General features: G+C 42.8%; 1 protein-coding gene across 3 annotated transcripts in view; it reads right to left on the bottom strand.

The window, feature by feature from the left end:
* Positions 1-17,745: 17,745 nt before the first annotated feature.
* The window catches only part of acvr2aa (activin A receptor type 2Aa), a gene marked incomplete at both ends in the record, with an annotated part of 80,440 nt that continues 74,719 nt past the window's right edge, over positions 17,746-23,466 (bottom strand). For all 3 annotated transcript variants that reach the window (XM_083638545.1, XM_083638546.1, XM_083638547.1), the window contains 3 exons: positions 17,746-17,940; positions 21,181-21,311; positions 21,945-22,083. In XM_083638545.1, coding sequence (XP_083494671.1) covers positions 17,746-17,940; positions 21,181-21,311; positions 21,945-22,083 — 465 coding nt within the window. The remainder of the gene's footprint in view (positions 17,941-21,180; positions 21,312-21,944; positions 22,084-23,466) is intronic.

Genomic DNA, 23,466 nt, shown 5'->3' with positions numbered 1-23,466 from the left:
CATACAAGGATGTACCACTCATTCTGAGGGATGCTACCCTGTGGCGTGACCAGTGCTTCATGAAGGAGGTCCTAGAACTCAGAGGGCGCTGTTCTGGCAGGTCAGGGCAGGGCAGAGTAAAACCCACAGAATACATAGAAACATCCACAGTGCCTGGAGCATATTGGACAACACCTAGGTGCTTAGCTTTTAAAAACAAACAAAACTGTCATCACAGACAAGGCAGTGTCTATTTGCATTTATTAATCAGAGCATTCACAATCATAAAAATGAGCATTGGGAAGCATGTAGAAACAGTGTGATAGTGAATTATGACTGGTGTGATGGAAGAACGATAGAGGAGAAGAGGAATGATACATGCAAGAAGAGAAACTTTTTCGATTCGGGAATCTAGTTGATGCGGTCTTTCTCTTCCTCAAAAAAGCGTTTGATACTGTCAACCAATCTAAATGAACTAAATTAAAATCTTCTTCTCAAGCAAAAAATATGGTTTAATTCTTATTCTATGAAACAGGAGTCAATAAAGTCACCATTGGTCAGACTAAATCTGAACGCTGTGACAGTAAAATGGGCACAAGGATCGGTCCAAACAGCTGCAGTCTGCTTAACACAAAAAATGGGTAGTTACTGAGGAACGAGTAAGGAACGAACCATTAGTTCATGAATAGTTAATGATTAGTTAATGAGTAGTTGATAGGTAGTTCCTTAATGGTAGTTACTTAAGAACTGACCATTAGTTACCATGTTAACGAACCAGTAAGTAATGATTACTTCCTTAATTTTTTTTTAATATTTCACTAGTTGTTAAGTAATGGTAAACTAAGCAGAAAGTAATGGTGTATTCCTTAGTAACTACTCAGTAAGATGTACTGCTTTACTTGAGGGGGCACAAACATGTTAAGTAATGGTAAAGTAAGCAGGAAGTAATGGTACATTCCTTACTAACAACTCGGTAAGATGTACTGCTTTACTTGAGGGGGCACAAACATGGGAACTAATGGTAAAGTAAGCAGGAAGTAATGGTGTATCCCTTAGTAACAACTCAGGAAGATGTACTGCTTTACTTGAGGGGTCACACACATGTTAAGTAATGGTAAAGTAAGCAGGAAGTAATGGTGCATTCCTTACTAACAACTCGGTATATACTATAGGAATACACCATTACTTCCTGCTTACTTTACCATTACTTAACATGTGTGTGACCCCTCAAGTAAAGCAGTACATCTTCCTGAGTTGTTACTAAGGGATACACCATTACTTCCTGCTTACTTTACCATTAGTTCCCATTTTTGTGCCTCCTCAAGTAAAGCAGTACATCTTACCGACAATACATAAAAAAGTAGCCTATCATAGGCTACTTTTTTATGTTCACTTATGCCTTTCTTGCTGTGTCTGTGTGAGGTAGTTTCCCCTGTCATTTTTTTAATGAATGAGCTAAGCTTCGATCCGTCTTCCCGCAGGTACCCTTTCAGACAGACGTCGATTCGGGGCTATGACCACCTCCACTGGCGGAACGAAAGGCGCACGAAAATTATCCACCACACCGCATTAGTGACTTTCACACCGGAGGCAAGGCTTAATAATCCCACAACATTCACGGCTTTCACAACCTGGGTGAATGGGGCTACTGATGATGGCATGAACGTGACCAAAATCTTAACATCATCAGTGATGTCACATGCACTGATCATGTCATAAACGTGACCAAAATCGTGACTCAAACATGACCAAAACGTGACATTATCAGTGATCTCGATGAGTGACAAACAGACACGTTTTGACACCGCAGTGTCTCCCATGGAAGAAGACACTGCAGTGTCGACAGTCTGTTTGCACCTATTCAATTGCTGAAATTGACCGTGTGCTCCATAATGCTTCCCTCTGGAATTCCCTACCTGCCAGCAGGTGCGCTGGAACTATTATTAAGTAGGGGGTGCTGCAAGGAATTGACTTTCGGCGGGGCCCACAAGAAAATTTGACGTTTTTTGGACTTTTAGCCATATTTAGAGGAATATTTAATTTTAAATTAACATTATGATTATACTGTTGTGATGTCATTATTTAGTATCTTCTCCTTTTCTCACTCACTTTCATATAACCACCTGCTCTCCCTTTAGTCGTTTTACACTACAACAGACAGCAACACAGGTATAAACACTGAACTTATTATTATTATGGAAAACCAGATTATGATGAAAATCAAACACTTTTGAAGAGAGAGCATATGAAATAAGATTAGAGCTGGGAAGCACAAACTGTTTTTTAATGCATTTTGTTGGTGGTATAAACACAGGATAGCAGGTCAAGACTGGTGGTGATGTCATGGATGGTTGCTGCTCTTGTTCTATTACTATGGACTGATTTTAAACTTCAACATAATTTTAACTGATGTATCATTGTCCATCAAGGGACTGGTGTTTGAATTAGCTTCGGCTATTATACACATAGTACATCGGACATTGCTTCTGCAATCGTCAATGTTTCTCCAATTGTCCCTTACAAATCAATCAATCAATCAATCAATCAATCAATCAATCAATCAATCAATCAATCAATCAATCAATCAATCATTCAATCAATCAATCAATCCACTTTAGAGATGTATGAACTTTGGCTGACAAGGAAAGAGCTAGAATATAAGAGACGGAGAGAAGAAAGACGGTTCAACTGCAAGGACAGTCCGCCTCCACCTTGGAGCCCTCTGAATAAAACAAAACCATTTGGGAAACATAATTTATAATGTCTGTGTGTGCTGTTACATTTTAAGTTGTACGTTTTGAGCCGGTCATTATTGGAAAATAAACCCCCGAAATGCTAACACACCTGCCAGGTAGAAACAACAACATACTGGATTTCTCTGAGATGTTAACACAAAGAGAGAGAGTGTTTGGAGGCTGTACCTCGCCATGTGTTAACAGACTGCTAGCTGACCACGGTCATACTACAGATTTTGATAGTGACAAAGGAGGTGCTGGATCCAATCAATAGGTGCCGGTCCTAATCTAGGAGTTCCCGGATCCTGTTCCGGCAGCATCCAGCAGAAATTAAGCCCTAGGTGTGACTGCTAAGCTTCAGCAAGATTGCTTTCAGTGTGATGATGACCAGGATGTTCCTTAAGCCCATGGCACACCAATCAAACGTTCTACAGCAAACACAGACAAAACAGTGTGGCCGGCAGAAACCCTTCTTCACATGGTGAAAATTTGACATTTACCGATAGATTTTTTTTTATATTCCCATAAATTATAAACTCTCCCCTATATCTAACTCTTTGAAGGACTGAGATAGCTCTCTCAGATCCAAAGTTATGTCAAAAAGTAAAACGCGAAAAAAATTGCTTTAAACAATTCCACAACCTTATATTATCTACAGTGGGAATCCACCAAAACCTATAACATTAAATACTTTTTGTTTTATCAAAATAATGATTCACCATGATGTAGCCTAGTATGGAGATGAAAGTAACCAAATCACCCAAAATCTCAAAATACCTGCCAAACTTATTTTCCACCTTCTTGGCTCATTACCAACAATGTGTAGCAGCGACATGTAAAAGTGCCAACATTCTTGTTGGCAGTTGTTGGAGAATGTTTGATTGGTGTGTGGCATGGGCTCAAGAAGTTCAACAATGTAGTAGCAAATAAGCACACAGAGGGATTTATTTAGGCCTACTATGGTACTCATTTGTCTACCTCCTGTATATTAATGTGCTGCTACTGATAACAAAAGCATTTAGTAAAGGGTTAGCCCTGATATTAATCTCAGATTTCTGAGAATAATGTAGAACGCTGATTTTAAAATCTGAATTCTGACCTGGGACCTGTCTACATCCTTCCTAAATGCTGCACCGTGCCTGTTGCCGAGTAGATATAAAAATTGGTTTCAAAATCATGAATTGCCCCCAGTGCCCCCCTCCACTGTCCACATACTGATGTCAACCAGAGACTGCTGTCCACCCTGAGTCTCCTGTTCCCACTGTCCGTACTGAGGTCAAGTAGACACGTGCCTGGATAGCGGTACCGCTGTCCAGCCTGAGTCTCTGAGCTCTCATCATTAGGAGTACCCATTGTCCTGTTTGATCCTACCTGTCCCGCCTGGCATTGCCTTTGTTCTTTTGATTGGTTTCAAGTGACTAATATACTCTACTGGGAGTTTTGCTTAATCTTTAGATTATTGATTTATTTTTCCAATAGTAGTTTGTGATGAATTTGTCGGGATGTGTTTAGTAATGCTTCATGGTCAATTCCAGTGCTTGTGTTCCAGTGCTTGTGTGTTTGGGAATCAACTTTAACTCTGTTCACTGAGAATTTGACTTTAAAGGAACACTCTGCCCATTTTCAACCAGCTTTGTATCATTAGAACATCAGTAGTATATCAGAAAACTGTAAACGGTTTTGAAGTCTGTCATTTAATTTGACAGTTATTGAGTGTTAAAGTGTGGACCAGTAATGTCACTGGTCCACACTTTAACACTCAATAACTGTCAAATTAAATGACAGACTTCAAAACAGTTTACAGTTTTCTGATATACTACTGATGTTCTAATGATACAAAGCTGGTTGAAAATGGGCAGAGTGTTTCTTTAACAACTTCATTCCAGTGACTCATGTCCCCAGAGTCCAACCCTCTCTCTGAACAGGTCATACCTAAAACAATTTCCCTTTAGAAAGTTTGGTAACGCTTTAGAATACAGCCCGCAAATAAGCATCTAGTTAGAGTATAACAACGGGGTTTAGGGCTGTAGTTATAGTCTAACTACGGGGTTTAAGGAGTGAATTATAAGATCTGTACTTATAGTCTAACTACGGGGTTTAAGGAGTGTAGTTATAGTATAACAACGGGGTTTAAGGAGTGTAGTTATGGTATAACAACGGGGTTTAAGGAGTGTAGTTATAGTCTAACAACAGGGTTTAAGGAGTGTAGTTAGAGTATAACAACGGGTTTAAGGAGTGTAGTTAGAGTATAACAACGGGGTTTAAGGAGTGTAGTTAGAGTATAACAACGGGGTTTAAGGAGTGAAAAAATACTTTAACTAGAGGGTAACAAGATCTGTACTTATAGTCTAACTACGGGGTCGCGGGCTGTATTATGAAGCAGGGGACAAATGTTTGTACTTATAGGCTAATTACGGGGTACCACACTGTACTTACAGGGTAACTACGCGGTTTAAGGAGTGTAGTTAGAGTATAACAACGGGGTTTAAGGAGTGTAGTTAGAGTATAACAACGGGGTTTAAGGAGTCTAGTTAGAGTATAACAATGGGGTTTAAGGAGTCTAGTTAGAGTATAACAACAGGGTTTAAGGAGTGTAGTTAGAGTATAACAACGGGGTTTAAGGAGTGTAGTTAGAGTATAACAACAGGGTTTAAGGAGTGTAGTTAGAGTATAACAACGGGGTTTAAGGAGTCTAGTTAGAGTATAACAACGGGGTTTAAGGAGTCTAGTTAGAGTATAACAATGGGGTTTAAGGAGTCTAGTTAGAGTATAACAACAGGGTTTAAGGAGTGTAGTTAGAGTATAACAACGGGGTTTAAGGAGTGTAGTTAGAGTATAACAACAGGGTTTAAGGAGTGTAGTTAGAGTATAACAACGGGGTTTAAGGAGTGAAAAAATACTTTAACTAGAGGGTAACAAGATCTGTACTTATAGTCTAACTACGGGGTCGTGGGCTGTATTATGAAGCAGGGGACAAATGTTTGTACTTATAGGCTAATTACGGGGTACCACACTGTACTTACAGGGTAACTACGGGGTTTAAGGAGTGTAGTTAGAGTATAACAACAGGGTTTAAGGAGTCTAGTTAGAGTATAACAACGGGGTTTAAGGAGTCTAGTTAGACTCTAACTAGACTCCTTAAACCCCGTTGTTATACTCTAACTAGACTCCTTAAACCCTGTTGTTATACTCTAACTAGACTCCTTAAACCCCGTTGTTATACTCTAACTACACTCCTTAAACCCCGTTGTTATACTCTAACTAGACTCCTTAAACCCCGTTGTTATACTCTAACTAGACTCCTTAAACCCCGTTGTTATACTCTAACTAGTCTCCTTAAACCCCGTTGTTATACTCTAACTAGACTCCTTAAACCCCGTTGTTATACTCTAACTAGACTCCTTAAACCCTGTTGTTATACTCTAACTACACTCCTTAAACCCCGTTGTTATACTCTAACTACACTCCTTAAACCCCGTTGTTAGACTATAACTACACTCCTTAAACCCCGTTGTTATACTCTAACTAGACTCCTTAAACCCCGTTGTTATACTCTAACTAGACTCCTTAAACCCCGTTGTTATACTCTAACTACACTCCTTAAACCCCGTAGTTACCCTGTAAGTAGTGTGGTACCCCGTAATTAGCCTATAAGTACAAACATTTGTCCCCTGCTTCATAATACAGCCCGCGACCCCGTAGTTAGACTATAAGTACAGATCTTGTTACCCTCTAGTTAAAGTATTTTTTCACTCCTTAAACCCCGTTGTTATACTCTAACTACACTCCTTAAACCCCGTTGTTATACTCTAACTACACTCCTTAAACCCGTTGTTATACTCTAACTACACTCCTTAAACCCTGTTGTTAGACTATAACTACACTCCTTAAACCCCGTTGTTATACTATAACTACACTCCTTAAACCCCGTAGTTAGACTATAAGTACAGATCTTATAATTCACTCCTTAAACCCCGTAGTTAGACTATAACTACAGCCCTAAACCCCGTTGTTATACTCTAACTACATGCTTATTTGCGGGCTGTATTCTAAAGCGTTACCGAAAGTTTTAACCAAGCAGTGGCTCATTTATGAAGATACAGTAAGTTACAATATTTGAGAGCATGAAGGGACTCAAGGTTTAGGTGTAAACCCATATGAAAATATTCAGTTACGACAGGGCTGATTCTATGAGCGTCAATTCACGCGATGTCCAGTAGAGGGTGTGCTACTTCTACTCAAAAGGCTACAATAACATAGCATACACCAATCAGAGTATTGTGAAATGTTTGTAGTATATTGCATTTAGTGTCATTTGTGTTCATGCTAAATGTAACGTGTAGCTAAGCTCATTGTGACACAGGTGGTAGTTGGCATTTATTTTGTTTCATGGTGGCAAAAGGTTAATTCATGCAAGTGAAATCTGGTATATTACATGTTTATAAATGTGAATATAAGAACTTTAGCAGTTTTAGGCAAGACTATCATTTATTTTGAGAAGGTAAATATGATCAATGTGATATTATCATCATATCATAAGCTAAAGTTGGCAAAGTCAGGTACACCCAGTGCAGTGCTGAATTTCGTGCAATTTGGCATAGCGCCACCTACTGGCAACACAAAAAGTGGTTTATCTCGAAAACTTGGTTGGATCGACTTCAAACTTGTGAGTGTGTCAGACCTTTTTGGGTGAGTTTTCAATATAAAACTTGGTGAAAGGATTTCTGTGAGTGTATTAGTACTTTTTGAACATTTTCTGGACATTTTAACAAACCGTGATAATACTGATAACCGTGATAATCTTGGTCACTATAATCGCGATATGAAATTTTCATATTGTTCCATTTCTAATTCCCAGAATGGCGTATATTCTGGTAAAAAAAATACCTTCTGTCTGGGCCATTAATGATACGTAGATTGTATAAATGTACAATGCAGACATGTTATTCTGGCGACCAGGCTGCTTATATAAGGCATCAACATCAACATGACTTGTAAGACATGTAAGATATCTGTGGAGACACGTCAGCACGAAACAGTGTTTACCTCAAGTCAACAGAAGCCGTTTGAAATATGTAAGGAGCCTGTGGAGACACTTCCACATCAAACATGCTCTGTTTGCCTTTTGAAACATGCCTCATGCCTGCGGGGGTGCCTTTTTATTGAGGATTCTGCATTTTGCACATTTTGTTCAAGACACTGCCACGTTCAGAAACGTGGACTTTTCCCCCTCAGTGACTTACTTTCCAGTTTCTTTTTCATACTTTCATTATAAGACTGTTTGATGAATTTGTTAAATAAATAGCTGTGAAGACATAATTGACAAAAGCACAGCTCAACATGTAGCCTACTGTTTCAGTACTGTCAGTAACACATGACAGGACCTTCCTATAAAAATGGGTGATGCAACAGTGATGCAATAGTCTACAGTACCAAAGCACCCATAGCACAGTTAAGAACAACTTATTCTATTATGGATTTTATACAACAATTACATAGAATTTGAATCCTAAATATTGAACTAATGCATATAGCATATGCATATTTTTTAACAATGTACTGTAGCAGTGTACTGTTCAAATTTGGAAATAAATATATTGCCAATCATCAATGCACGTACAGCCCCACAAAATGCCTAGAGCACACATTTTGACCAAAGAGTGGAGATGTGGGAAGATCCGCCACTCTACATCTTCTGTGTAACTTGACCAAGATGGACGGTCGCCTCGCCCTCGGTATCGAGCTCTCTCATACTAGTTTTGTTTTTGTTTATTTTGTCCTTCAGTCCTGCTTTTAGCCTTCCCTCTATGATCACATTTACAAGGGAGGAACTCCTAAACCTCCGAAATCACCGATAAAACCATTTTGCCGAGTTTTGTCCAGCCTGAATGCATCCCTGATCTCTTGGTTGGCGGAGCAGCAGCACTCTATGGGACCTTTCGCAGGAGGGGACAAAGGGGTAAACGAGCCGGCGTGCTCGTTAAACTGCAACAGCGGGGTAATCAGATTACATACGAGGCATTTGACTTAGTGTAAGTATGAAGCATAGCGGTCACATCAAAAGTCAGAAGACATGTGGAGGCACGGTGGAACAGTGGTAGCGCTGTCGCCTCACAGCTAGAAGGTCCTGGGTTCAATTCCCACCTGGGACACTGTGAGCGCTGAAGGAGTGCGTACCCGTGGGGGTCGTCAAAAAGGGCCTTTCTGTGTGGAGTTTGCATGTTCTCCCCCCCCCTGGGGGTTTCCTTCATATAGGAACCCCTCACCAAAAACATGCAATATCCTGGTCGCTGAAGTGGTGCCTCCTCTGGTCGTTCGGGGCGCCTGTTTGGAGGGAGGGGAACTCGTTGGAATAGCGTGATCCTCCCACGCGCTAGCCTATGTCCTACTGGTGAAGCTTCCCCTGTCAGGTGAAAAGAAGCGGCTGGCTACTGCCCATGTCTCGGAGGAAGCATGGAGCCAGTTTTGGCTCTCCCCAGATCGGCAGAGTAAATGAAATTAGCACTAATGGGTAAAAAAAATGGGATACGAAAATGGGGGGGGGGGGGGGGGGGGGGAGTCAGAAGATGTAAAGAAGACAAACTCACAAAAAAATCTACATGCAGTCCAATACAGTACATGTAGAACACACTCACGCACGCACGCACACACACACACACACACACACACACACACACACACACACACACACACACACACACACACACACACACACACAAATCAGAAGGAGCTGAGTGACAAACACGAACCCACAGTTCAAAGTTCAAAGTGCAGTCCAACATATAGAACACACACACACACACACACACACACACACACACACACACACACACACACACACACACACACACACACACAAATGTCTCAATACACACACACACACCACAATGTTTGGAGGGATTTCTGACCTTTTTTTTATCGATTCTCGATTGGTCAAAAATGGTAAAGCTGGCACCAAATCCGTGCAACAAATGGTATGAACCAGGGCCGGCGCCAGGATGAAATGACTGAGGGGGCTGTTATAACTGGCGAGGGGGCTGATTTTTTTTTTTTTTTTTTTTATATGATATTTTTATATCGTAAAACATCATCACAGCAGCAGATTAAGGCATTAATAGAGGTTCAAGGGTTCATAGGTTCAAATTTAATAAATAGCTACATCTCTGACACCTTGTGACAACCAAAGCACAGCAAATAGCGCTTCCCTGCCAATTCTGAAACAACAGAGCTATGTTTACAGGGGGTAGCCTACATCAACTTAAACGGATCAAATTTGTTGAAGACTGCAGAAACAGCAGCCTAAACATGTCAGGTACAAACATTGCCTAACTGGCCTTTATAGATTAACTATTCTTAAAAAAAAAAAAGAAAAAAAAGAAAAAAAAAATCAAGTGAGGGGGCCGAAAATTGAACTGAGGGGGCTAAGCCCCCTTAGGCCCCCTTGTGGCGCCGGGCCTGGTATGAACCCAAGCATTGCTGCAACAACTTATGAGACATAATTGAGGATGGGGTAAATGAGTTCCATCATAATATTCTAAGCACACACTCTAAAGTTAAACGTTCAACATTTGAATAGCCCATGCTTTGTGACTAAAAACTATTTGGTAAATGTAATATACTATACTGTCTATTCTTACTCTAGTACTCTTTCTATACATGTGTGTTTAGCTTACCTTTGTGCTTCACATAATGCTGTATATATTTGCCTTTTATATGTCATTTTCTAAATTACCTGCATGATTATTTAATTACTCTTGATTGTTGAATTATTCACACCTGGTGAACTGTGTCACATGATCTATGTTGTATGGGTATTTAAAGATGGCTTCTCTCTGTTACATCAGAAAGCGTCTGAGGAAGAGCTTGTGTGGCTTGAAACGTCACGCTAAATAAAAAACCTTCAACGGGAGCTCCAAAGGTGTGCGGATCTCTTCTTTGTCACTATGACATGTTAGGAGCAGGACCATCAAGCCAGCGGATGTATTTTTTCCAAAACTACGCTCCTTGAAGGGCCACATGTGAAAAATGTATTTAAATTCTGAGGTTCATCAGATTACGGAGAATAAAGTTTGAATGCTGAGTTTAAAATCTGAATTTTGAATTTGGACCTGTCTACATTCTTCCTAAATGTACTCAGTGCCACCCTTGGTTGAGTCTGTGCCCCACCTCGGCCACGCCAGTCAAAATGGTCTGGATACGCCACTGGGGATTGGAAATGGGGGCGCATGAGGGGTTGACTGCAAGGCAATCAAAGGACAAAGACAGGCTAATACTAGTGTTCTGTGCATGTCTCCAAATCTATCTTAGGGTTTGCTGCCACCTAGTGAAGCGACCACAGAATATATCCATCCAACGTGATGCTGATATCATTCATATAACCAAGCTGTATTGTGTAAAATGTGTATTCATTTGTATCCTGCATGTTATGGAATACAGTTTACATCCAAAAGCACAAAAAAGGTAAAGACATAATAGCTGCATCAGTTACAAACTTTAAATGACTACTTAAAATCAGAAACTTTCAAGCACAAGTCACTTGTGGCCATGCCCCAATCAGTGATGTCAAAGCATCAGCTGTGTGATCTAGTCTTGATTTGCTCTTTACAGTGAATTCCTATGAAGTTGACTCATGAAGGGACTCAACGGGTAGGTGTAACCCATATGAAAATATTCAGTTGCTACAGGGCTCATTCAATTCACGTGATGTCCAGTGGAGGGTGTGCTACTTCTACTCAAAATGCTACAATAACATAACACATAATAACCCAATGCAACCTTGCCCTACTCAGGAGCAGTGTTGGGCACGTTACTTTCAAAATGTAATATATTACATATTACTAGTTACTTTCATTTGAAAGTAATACGTTACTTTACAATATTACTGTCTGTGTAGAGTAACTCGTTACTTATTACACTACTTTTGCATTACTTTCACCAAAACAACAGCAGCAGCAGAATGCTGCCCCGGAACCATCCCGAAAAATAATGTCAACCGCCTTGAAGTCAGTGTAAACAATCCAAAATTCTAAATGTTTTTTTGTTTTGTTATTGTCATCTCATTGTATCTTTATTAAATATGTGCTTTGATTAAAAAAAAAAAAAAAAAAAGTAACTTGAGTTACTTGACAAAGTAACTGGTATAATATTACTGAAATCCAAGAAGTAATAGGTTATATTACTGCTGAGTTACTGCTAACAGTAATATATTACATGTAATATGTTACTTTTGTAATGAGTTACCCCAACACTGCTCAGGAGCCACATTGTAAAAAAACAAAAAACCTTTGCAATCCAAAAAAGGCCCTTTCGTCCACCTTTTTTTTATGTTTATTTATTCAAAGCAGGACTTAAAAGAGCCACAACTACCCATAAAGGAGCCACATGTGGCTCTAGAGCCTCGGGTTGAGTGTCACTGAATCAGAGTATTGTGAAATGTTTGTAGTATATTGCATTTAGTGTCATTTGTGTTCATGCTAAATGTAACGTGTAGCTAAGCTCATTGTGACACAGGTGGTAGTTAGCATTTATTTTGTTTCATGGTGGCAAAAGGTTAATTCATGCAAGCGAAATCTGGTATATTAGCCTACATGTTTACGTGTGAATACTGTATAAGAACTTTAGCAGTTTCAGGCAAGACTATCATTTATTTTGATGATAAATGTTATGTCATCATATCATAAGCTAAAGTTGATAACGTCAGTTTCCAATTCATCCACATTGTCCCAGGTTGCCCACATTAAAGGGCGAGTACCATGAATTAGAGCATTCTTGCTCCGCCCTCAGCCGACTTCAACCAATCAAAAAGCAAAATACAAGACATGAGCCATGGTGCAGAGCAGTCACTATACTTTATTTTAGGGGTGGGGGAGGGGGGGAAATAGCATACATTTTCTTCTGTACAATATTCAACAATCACTTCCAACCAAGCCCTGAAACGCTTTGTTAAATACTTGCAAAACAAAAAGGAAAAGATGGGATATTTATCCTAACGTGGGATGGCCATTTCTGCCTGCCGGTGGAAAAGCGCGGGCCAAAGCCAACGCGCCTGGGTGTACGATGACGTCCTTACTACTGTGTTGTGGACGAGAAGAAGCAGTGCCGGCTTAACGGGAGCTTTATTCCACTGATTCCACTGGGGGAGATAAAAAAGAAAAGAAAAAAGAAGCCAGAATCGCAGGTGAGAGGTCAGTGTTCACGTGCGCCTGCTGTCAACACTGATGAATGCTGGAAGAATGTCATGAGAATGGCGAGCACCAGTAGGGACATCTGAGGTATCGAATGAACCCATCCAACAAACACCAGAAAGAGAGACTTCACCAGTGTGGAAAAACCTCCAAGACCTCGCCGCTTCCTCACACAAAGGGAAGTTAGTGTTCTGAGCCTGGGACATAAATTAATAAAACTTGTTTTTTTTTTCTGACATTTGTTTTTTTTTACAATACCATCGTCATATAAAATAAAGATAAATCTTTTTTATTAACATTATAAAGGATTTCCTCCCCACCTTGAGACCATAAAAATCAACCTCATGCTAAAATCACAATCTAAAACAACATTCATATGTACATACTGTGCATTTTCCATCCAGTCATCTACTAATATCAACAGAGTTGGGGGGGGTTTGGCTTCCATTAAAAAGGGGGTAAAACGTGGACGAGGGTTTTCGTTTTCGTTTTAAGACCGTCTCCAAGAGGCGTGTTGCGTGCTCTTTCGTCCCACAAAAACACGTCGACTTCTGCTTGAGTCGACCCGGATTTACTGTACATTAGTTTGATGCTTGCAGAGCACAACAGCAGCTTCACAATGATTGATATGGGGGGGGGGGGGGGGGGGGTGAAGGGAAGACTATGGATAGGAACTGCTTTCGACTTTCCTCTGAGTGTTGGTGCTTTTCACAAGCATGGCTTTCGTGTTGCCATTAGCAGTCATGTTAAAAAGCCAACTTTCACTGATGTATAACACAATACAGCCAGGTGTGGTCACTGACATACCTTTCTGTTTGTTGTCAAGACGGATGAGTCATCACTTTTTTTTTTTAAGAAAAGGACCATGAGAATATATCAATGACAATGACAACACCTGTACTGTTACATTATGTTGAAACAAAAGAAGTGACACAGAGTTAAGTGCGACAGAAAGTTCACTTTCTAACATTGCTAGCAATGGTGAGAATCGAGCGATATGCTGCGGAAGTACCGCAGCCATGTTTGCGAAAAGGACCTATATGGTAATATCAAAATGGCAGCAGTTGTAAATATAACTCCTCGTTGCCTCTTCGCGACACTCCTTTGTTGGCTTCGCATAAAGTCCGCAATCGCCGACACAAAGCTAACAGCACCGATGGATTGAACACAATCAGACGGTAGCCACGTCCCTGGCATTGGGCTGCTGTGTGGACTAATGCTTTGCAAGAAAAATAGCTGAGGATTCCTTGGTGTTGTTGCGGCCATTTTGAACCCAATACTTTTGCTAATACACGTCGTCCACGCACCACAGAGGCGGGTGACCCTCCCATCTAGTGCTCAGAATGGCCAGAGGATGTTCTGGTGCTTCGGGTTTCAGAGCTAAAAAAAAAAAATCAAATAAAACGCGCTACAGTGCAAGTTGGCAGGCCAGTGTTTGCTCCAACTTCTGATTGCATACAGCTCAAACGGAGTAGAAACATAGTAGCTAGATCCCTGAATGTCTCGCTGTTTGTGGTATAACCGAGGTTTGTTGGATAGAGTGGAGGAGTTGAGAGTAGAGCGGAGCAGTGAGGTGAGTGAGCAGGCAAAAGCACTTGTTACAGGCCGCTCTCCATTAAGGTGCTACAGCTCCCCACACACAAAGGCTCTGGACTGCACATTAGCGTTTGCCAATGGCCACGTTCACGTCATGTGGGATTCAGCGTAAATACAAGCGAGCACGGGGGGACGTTCACGTCATTCCGAGTAGGACGAGGGATTTTTTTTGTGGGCTCCGATTTATCGGTGTAACTACAAAGCAAAATGTTAACGTCTTCTCTAAACAAAGCAAAATGTTAACGTCTTCTCTAAACAAATTTGATCATATTGTAGTGATCTGGTGTCTCGATGTATAAAGCGAGCACGTGATTGTCCCTTTGGTCTGATGGTTAAACGTGTTGCACTTGTGAATAATGACAGACCCGGGTTGGCCTGTGCCATTACAGTAATATTGTATTGTATTATGTATATAAACATAATATTGTATTGTATTATATATATAAACATAATAATAATATTGTATTGTATTATGTATATAAACAGATGGAAACTTGAATTGCTATAATATGGGGCCTTTAAAGTAATCCTTTAAGCTAACATAATTGCTGCAATTGGCAACCAACCAGGGGGGAGGCATGTGACCTCCAAAAACACAAACAATCGAACATGCCAATTAACTTTAGTCTTTTGTTATTTAATAACCACTAATAAATAAAAACTATTTGTATAGGGACTAATACAAATTTATTTTGGGCAAGTAATTTTGATTTCTGGAGGGGGGGTAATAAACATTGAGCCCTGGGTAAGATACACTGATTTAAAATGATCTTTTAACAGTGAAGCCACTGAGCACACACCATTGAAAACAAAACAAGGAGAGGTCACTTGCGTTTTTTTTTTTTTACGGTCTATGGTTCCTACAAGTTAAACATGAACGCTTCCAAGCACGAGACGCCATCCCTTGCTGCTTCTCCATCTGACGTGGACGCGGCATTCATCCAACAGCCGAGAGCTGCGGTTTAAATATTTCTGTTTGTATCTCCATGCAGCCAAAAGGAGAGGAAACACCCTGCTGGGTGTTGAAGACAGTTACCGAATAGTGACACCTTGCGCGACCGCTTCGACTGTGAAAAACCTCTCAGATCTCTACCCCTCCACCAAAAACAAACAGGAGAGAGCAATGCCGACTGTCAAAACGTCACGTTCGCACACCCTCGGAGTGAAAGGTGTCAACTAACGGCGCGAGAGAGGACACCGAGTCTCCAAGCAAAGAGACGGGCCGTCGATGTTTCCTGAGACGCTTTGGAAGCCGGTGTGGGGGCAGCACACCATGAAACACAACGCACCATGAAACACAACGCACCACAAACAGGGAAGGGAGACAACCGACATGAGTACAGTGGATGGACATTTCATTTTACCCCCACACACAAGTAAGTGAAAAAGAAAAAAGTGTGTGTGTGTGTGTGTGTGTGGGGGGGGGGGGGGTTCTACAACAGACACCAGTGTCACACTTTAGAGGTTCGAAGAAGAAGGAAAAAGAAAAAGAAAAAAAAAGGCATGCGTTTTAAATATTCCATGGACACTGCAAACCTAAAAAAGGGGGAAGTGCTTTCAATTATTTTTCTCCCTCGGATATTCATATTTTCAGGGATTTTTCTTCTCAACGGGGTTTAGAAAGCTGGAACTTTTGGGAGAACAACGAACACGGTCACAGTAGAAGAGCAGGGCCAACAAAGACATTCACAGAGAAAACTACCAACAAGGCAGAAACACTGCTTCATGGATGATGGCCTTTTGTGGTTGTTGTTGGCATACAATGATATCCCAACACCCACGACCCACCCCCCCCCCACACCCCCACACCTGGTGATTTTTAAAAGGATTCTAATAACAAACAGGTCATCTGAGTGTTCTGTCGTGGTCTATTAGTGTTACAGAGGGAATCCGTTTCTTGAAATTGAGGTATAGCTGGTTGAGAAAGGACAACTGTTTTGTTTTTTCTTCTCTCCGTGTGATACTCGGATGGTTCTTTGGTTTTAACTGTCACCTATCCTGAGGTGAGACTGGCTGTGGAGCCTCTTCTCTGGTCACGCTTAATGAATGAGACTTCATTAAGTCATTATTTACATTGCGTAGATCTGGGATAAATGACCGTAACGCAGCAACACCCAACGATTGTCTTTTTGACCACCGGTCGTTTAGCCTGTGTGTGCAGAAGCCACATTTCTTGGGTATTTGTGTGGAAAATGACCAGATAATCTAACCATGCATTCCAGGTCCTCCTGGTTGTTCGACTACTCAAAGTTTTTAAGAACCACAGATTTATCATATGGAGAGAGAGAAAAAAAAATCCTTTAATGGTAGTTTTCTAAAGAAATGCTATGAGGCAAGTCTGGATAAATAACCTTGATTACACTCTTTTCTTTGACTCGCTCTCTCAGTTGATATATATGTATATATATATATATATCTATATATATATATACAGCAGCGATACACAGACATTCAGAAGCTGTTTCTTATTGGCATTACATAGTCATTCATAGAAACAGAAAAAAAACAGCAAATGTGTCTAAAAACTAAGTTGCCCTTTTTTATACTGAAATGAAATGAACTGTTTGTGAAGGATTCTTTTCTCCACGCAACCTTTTTCTTAGAAAAAAAAGAAGTCTGACACCTCTCCAGGAAAGTGATTTTCCTTTTGCCTAGAAAAAGAGAAACTTATAGCCTACGGGTCAACCTTCAAATGACGTCCATTGTCAGGGTGCTGGATCAGCGGTCACCCTGCGAGAGGGATCAGCATGGTTGAGTTTGTCCTCTGTCCTGTCCTTGTGTTTACCAAGGAGCCAGCTGTTAAGTCTGTAGGCACACATGTACATGTAGCCAGCAGTTAGTCTGTAGGCACACATGTACATGTAGCCAGCAGTTAGTCTGTAGGCACACATGTACATGTAGCCAGCAGTTAGTCTGTAGGCACACATGTACATGTAACCAGCTGTTAAGTCTGTAGGCACACATGTAGCCAGATGCTACAGGAACCACTTAGGAACAGGAGCCTTGGGCCAGGCAGGCCCTCACTTGATTCACCACAACACCGCGTCTACGATCGGCGACGGATGCAGTAAAACAAAAAACGAGTCACGGCACTTTTTTTGGCTCAGGGACTGAGTCTCTAGGTTTTAGCATCTGCCTGTTCAGCGGTCCTGATTGGTTGTCAGCCTAGTCATCTGCCTGTTCAGCATTCCTGATTGGTTCTCAGCCTAGTCATCTGCCTGTTCAGCTGTCCTGATTGGTTCTCAGCCTAGTCATAGGCTGGACTCTTTAGGCGGGTAGTCCACGTTGGTGACCATGGTGACCACTGTGACGATCTCCTCGGGCGCTGTGATGTTGATCTGCCGCTGCACCTGCACCACACGCTCCTCCACGCAGCCTGCTGACAGCCGAGCCTCCGCCTCGTGGTCCCAGCACTCCTCTATGGTCTCACACAGCATGGCCAGGCCCTGTCACAGCAAACACATGACAGCCCTCATTAACAGCATGGCCAGGCCCTGTCACAGCAAACACATGACAGCCCTCATTAACAGCATGGTCAGGCCCTGTCACAGCAAACACATGACAGCCCTCATTAACAGCATGGTCAGGCCCTGTCACAGCAAACACATGACAGCCCTCATTAACAGCATGGTCAGGCCCTGTCACAGCAAACACATGACAGCCCTCATTAACAGCATGGTCAGGCCCTGTCACAGCAAACACATGACAACCCTCATTAACAGCATGGTCAGGCCCTGTCACAGCAAACACATGACAGCCCTCATTAACAGCATGGTCAGGCCCTGTCACATCAAACACATGACAGCTCTCAGTAACCACCATGCACACAGCATGGCCAGGCCCTGTCACAGCTAATTCATCCTATTGGTTGGCCTTTTGTGCCAGGTCACCTATAGTACAACAGCAATTATAGCCAATACCAAATGACAGCTTCAGTATCCTACTTTTCACCAATAGATGTCAGGCTTCACTGTAGATTTGGGTTTGGGGTTTAGTTACTCTTTAAGTACTGTTTTAAAACTCAAATTGTGGCCAAGGGATGCAGCAGCAGTGTCCAAACATTTCCAGTATTACTCAGTCACACAAGCACAGCCACCTTCTCTCTCAGCAGCACAGGCAGCCCACAGGGCAAAGGCAGTCTGCAGGGCACAGGCAGTCTGCAGGGCACAGGCAGTCTGCAGGGCACAGGCAGTCTGCAGGGCACTGGCAGCCCGCAGGGCACAGGCAGTCTGCAGGGCACAGGCAGTCTGCAGGGCACAGGCAGTCTGCAGGGCACAGGCAGTCTGCAGGGCACAGGCAGTCTGCAGGGCACTGGCAGCCCGCAGGGCACAGGCAGCACACAGGGCACAGGCAGCACACAGGCAGCACACAGGCAGCACACAGGGCACAGGCAGCACACAGGCAGCACACAGGCAGCACACAGGGCACAGGCAGCACACAGGCAGCACACAGGGCACAGGCAGCACACAGGGCACAGGCAGCACACAGGCAGCACACAGGGCACAGGCAGCACACAGGCAGCACACAGGCAGCACACAGGGCACAGGCAGCACACAGGCAGCACACAGGGCACAGGCAGCACACAGGCAGCACACAGGCAGCACACAGGGCACAGGCAGCACACAGGCAGCACACAGGGCACAGGCAGCACACAGGGCACAGGCAGCACACAGGCAGCACACAGGGCACAGGCAGCAGGCAGCACACAGGCAGCACACAGGGCACAGGCAGCACACAGGGCACAGGCAGCACACAGGGCACAGGCAGCACACAGGCAGCACACAGGGCACAGGCAGCACACAGGGCACAGGCAGCACACAGGGCACAGGCAGCACACAGGGCACAGGCAGCACACAGGGCACAGGCAGCACACAGGGCACAGGCAGCACACAGGGCACAGGCAGCACACAGGCAGCACACAGGGCACAGGCAGCACACAAGCAGCACACAGGGCACAGGCAGCACACAGGGCACAGGCAGCACACAGGGCTTGGTAGTGGCCTGAGAGCGAGAGGCCAGACACAATTAGCCACATTAATCTACAATTTCAGACAGCGAGGGAAGGAAGCAGTCTGAAAACAGGTACGATGGAAGACACTGATAGTAGAGAGGCAGTGAGAAAAGAACTACTCAGCACCAATTTGAGACAGAAATGGACACTATCTTGTAGACTGGGGTGGGGGGTGTGTGTGGCCACAGAGACAATATCACTCTCCAATCAATAGCAGGCTGCTTTAGGCTACTGTTAGTATGAGACCCAGACAACAGAGAGTAAGCTCATAATCGCGTAGGATGATTTTCTCCCAGTTATTTGCGATGATCTGATCACAGCAGTTGTCTCCTTCGATAGACAAGACTCATAAACTATGCGCCTGTTTGCATGACGTCAACAGCAGACAGAGAACATGTGTAGTGCCTGAAGGGAAGGATGGAGCCGAACCTGGCTAAATCCTCCGTTTCAGAATGGGCTCCTCATCTGCCTTACAAGCTAGATGAGTCTTGGGGAGTTGATCACACTGCATCCCCAATAAGAGGCTAGGAATAAAGGAATAAAACTATGGGCGGACGGTCCAATCATAGTTTTGGAGGCTGGTCCAAGTGGGGAGATGTAAGTGAGACACCGTGCAAACACAAACCAACAGTTGGCTTTGTCGATAAAGCCATATTTTCCATTATTTCTGAATCGGAGGGTGTAGAAAAAGGCACGCAGAGGGAGATCTGTTTGAGATTGCTGTGTGGATGAAGTTCACGTCACATACAAACAGTAAATATTGCGCTCATGTAGGCATGGGTCGATTTCCGGTTTTACCGGTTCGGTTCGGTGTACGAGCCCAAACCGGTTTGATCACGTGCGAACCGAAAAAACCTAAAATAAATAAATAAAACAAATAATATATATATATATATATTATTTTTTTTGCCAGTCCATTCTGATTGCACTATTGTTCGTATTAGCCTCTTCTCAAGTTGCACTAGTATGCAAAAGTCTTATTTTGTTTATTATGTTGATGTTTGAAGAAAAGTTAAGCTGAATAGTTATGAGAAATAAATACAAGGTGTGTTTGTTACACAGGTGTCCTGCTTCTTTTTATTCAGTATCATTGCTGGTTGACAATACCAGCTTAGAGGTGTATTATCGCTATCAGGTGGACTGAAGTTGCACTACAGACAGTTATGGGCCACACTCAGGAGCCCTGCTTAAAAAAAAAAAAAAAAAAAAAAAGAATTAATTACAAAAAAAATCGGTATACCGGTTCGATCCGGTTTAGACGGCAATATCGAACCGGTTTTAAAATTTTCAAACCGACCCAGCCCTACGCTCATGTGCTAAGCTACATTGCCTTGTTTACCAACAATATCACAGCTGTAGAAGTGATTATTTGAAACTAAAACCATAGTAACGATGAACTATATTAGTCATGTCTTTGGCATTCCATCACTTTCTTGCGGTGCACAACTCAAAACTTTTCTAGCAATCACACAGGTCTTACAGTGTGATAGTGGTGATGTGCTAGTTACTGAAGCTGCAGTTTCTACTTTAGCTATAAAAATAAAAATAAAATCACAGCCAGGTGTTGAAGCGGTGCAGATTTGCGCTGGTCAAACACTATACTTCTCCCCCTCTCTCTAGCACTGTGGCACGGGTGCAGAGCGAGGTGTGCTGGGTAACGCGGAGCCGTACTCACCGTATGCTTCTGCCAGCACTCCCTGAGTATGGGCCGGAGCTTCTTGTGGACCACCACCTCCTGCATGTCTTCCAGGGAGGGATGCTGACCCACCTCCTCCTCGAATGGCAGCATGTACTCGTCAAGTGGACCTGGATCAGATGGAGGAACCATCAAACAACTTTACACACACACACACGTTCGTCAAACAGTGTTTTTCGGAAATGGGTTTGGAATTATATTGAGACATTTCAATGGAGTCTCCAGAGGAGACACTTGGAACACAAACTCCTCATTGCTCTGTCCATTAATAGATTATGCAAACACACACTCGCGTCTTCTGCAAAGTCAGTATTGGTCCACAGCAATAAATCAATAATGGCACCGATAAATCTACAAGAATTGCAACAGAATATTCCACACAGTTACAAAGTCCAAGACGTATGTGATGTGTTGGTGGTCTAAGTCAATGCATGGGAGAATCCCAGCTGGCGTACAGCCAGGACAGCACAGTGATGACATTCTGGAAAATGTATGAAATCACTAATCACCTGTAATGCAATGGACAGTGTCAATTTACAGAGTATTCGAGGGTGGATTTATATTAGTCCACACTACCAAGTACCAACCCTAACAAAGGCTACTGCAGTGCTGATGAAACATACGTTGTTTATTTTTAAACTGTCATTTGTTCTCCAAAAGCAGCAGCTGAATTCCCCCCCCCCCCCCCATCCTCTCTGAGCACATGCACGTGGACTTTTCTATCCTCTCCCAAGTGCTCTTACCATCCGCAGCCTTGCAGCGTGAGGCCAGCTCCCACAGCACCAGGCCCAGGGCGTACATGTCTATCCTGAGGAAGGCGTCGCGCTGGAAATTGATGGCCCCTTCCAGGACCTCTGGGGCCATGTACCTCCTGGTGCCCACCTGGAATGTGAGGAGAAACACATGATGCACATGTTAATAGATGCCTTGCAGCTGAGGTCACGTTTGTTGTTGTGGCGGCCATCTTGGGGACCGAACACAGCACACCACACAACTTTTTAGTAGCCGTTTAAGTCTATGGGAGGACTGTTCAAACCATGCCCTCTCTGAACTCCTAACTACGCTTTCATACTTTAAGCGAGACACTCCATTCAAACTTTAAACAGGTCACCATGTTTAGTACTTTATTACTCTTATTCAGCTTTGTACTTTTTGAGAAACCGCAGTCTGACACTCTTATAATAGGAGACTATGGTGCCGACCTCAAACTATCCGATCAGAGACAAATTTACATTTTCTGGGAAACGGAAGGTCAGATCGCGATGCCTATGAAGAACCATAATGAATTTCTGTTCACCCCGAATCCAACGCCGCCACCCGTGAGTTACGGTTGCGGAGATACATGCATGCAGGACTACAGGAGAGAGATAGAGGACAGCCACTCTATTTCCACTTGCACAGCAAACAGAGGGCACCAAATTGGGCCTCAAGATGGCGGCCATAACAAAAACATTCCGTGACTGCAACCCATGTGTAGCCCCAATTGCAGCATATCAGATGGGTTATAAAAGACACAGAAAGCTCTCCGATACAAATGATTGAGTTAATCACCTCAGTTGAAAATAGATCAAACAATATTGTACTTGTGATTGGTAGAGTTGACTAGCACAGGCTCTTGACTTGTATGTCCAAAATGCAACCAATGTGGCAGGAACAAGCTATAGTTAGATGCTGTGAAACATAGAGGCTCCATCTATCTCTCAGGAGCATTGGCAACACACCATGGCTGATAAACATGGCTCCAGCTTTGACCTTCATGAGGATCATGTGATCAAATTCTTCCACATATAATCTGCACTATAGGCCACCTAAGATAAAAGCCCTCATTGACATGAGAGCCCAACATGCGTTATCAGTGTCTTTCTTGTGATAGCATATTGTGAGACAAAGTCCACATGGCTTCATATACACAGCCAGGGCTCTGTCAGCTTTTAGACAAGCACGTTTTACAATGTTTCTGTTTTGTCTGTGTGAGATCAGAGCTTTGTGAAACTAAAGCAATACCTTGACAGTAGGGATGGGCAATGAATTTTGACTCTTCTAATCATCGTTTTTATTATCAAGATCGACTTTTATTACTGAAAGTCGAAAATCATTTATTTATTTATTAGTTATTTATTCTTTTTTTTTTTTTTTTACCGCCGCCTGTCTCTTGAAGAGCGTCCATGTGACGTTGTCGTGGCTGTTGCGCACCTGAGCTGCACACCGGAGCAGAAGGGCTCTGCTCTGGGCTCAGCCGACAGTAGCACCCATCAGCTCCTTGGT

This window comes from Poromitra crassiceps, assembly GCF_964638095.1.
Source record: "Poromitra crassiceps genome assembly, chromosome: 6".
Taxonomy (NCBI): domain Eukaryota; kingdom Metazoa; phylum Chordata; class Actinopteri; order Beryciformes; family Melamphaidae; genus Poromitra; species Poromitra crassiceps.
This window is presented reverse-complemented; position numbering and strand designations above follow the sequence as displayed.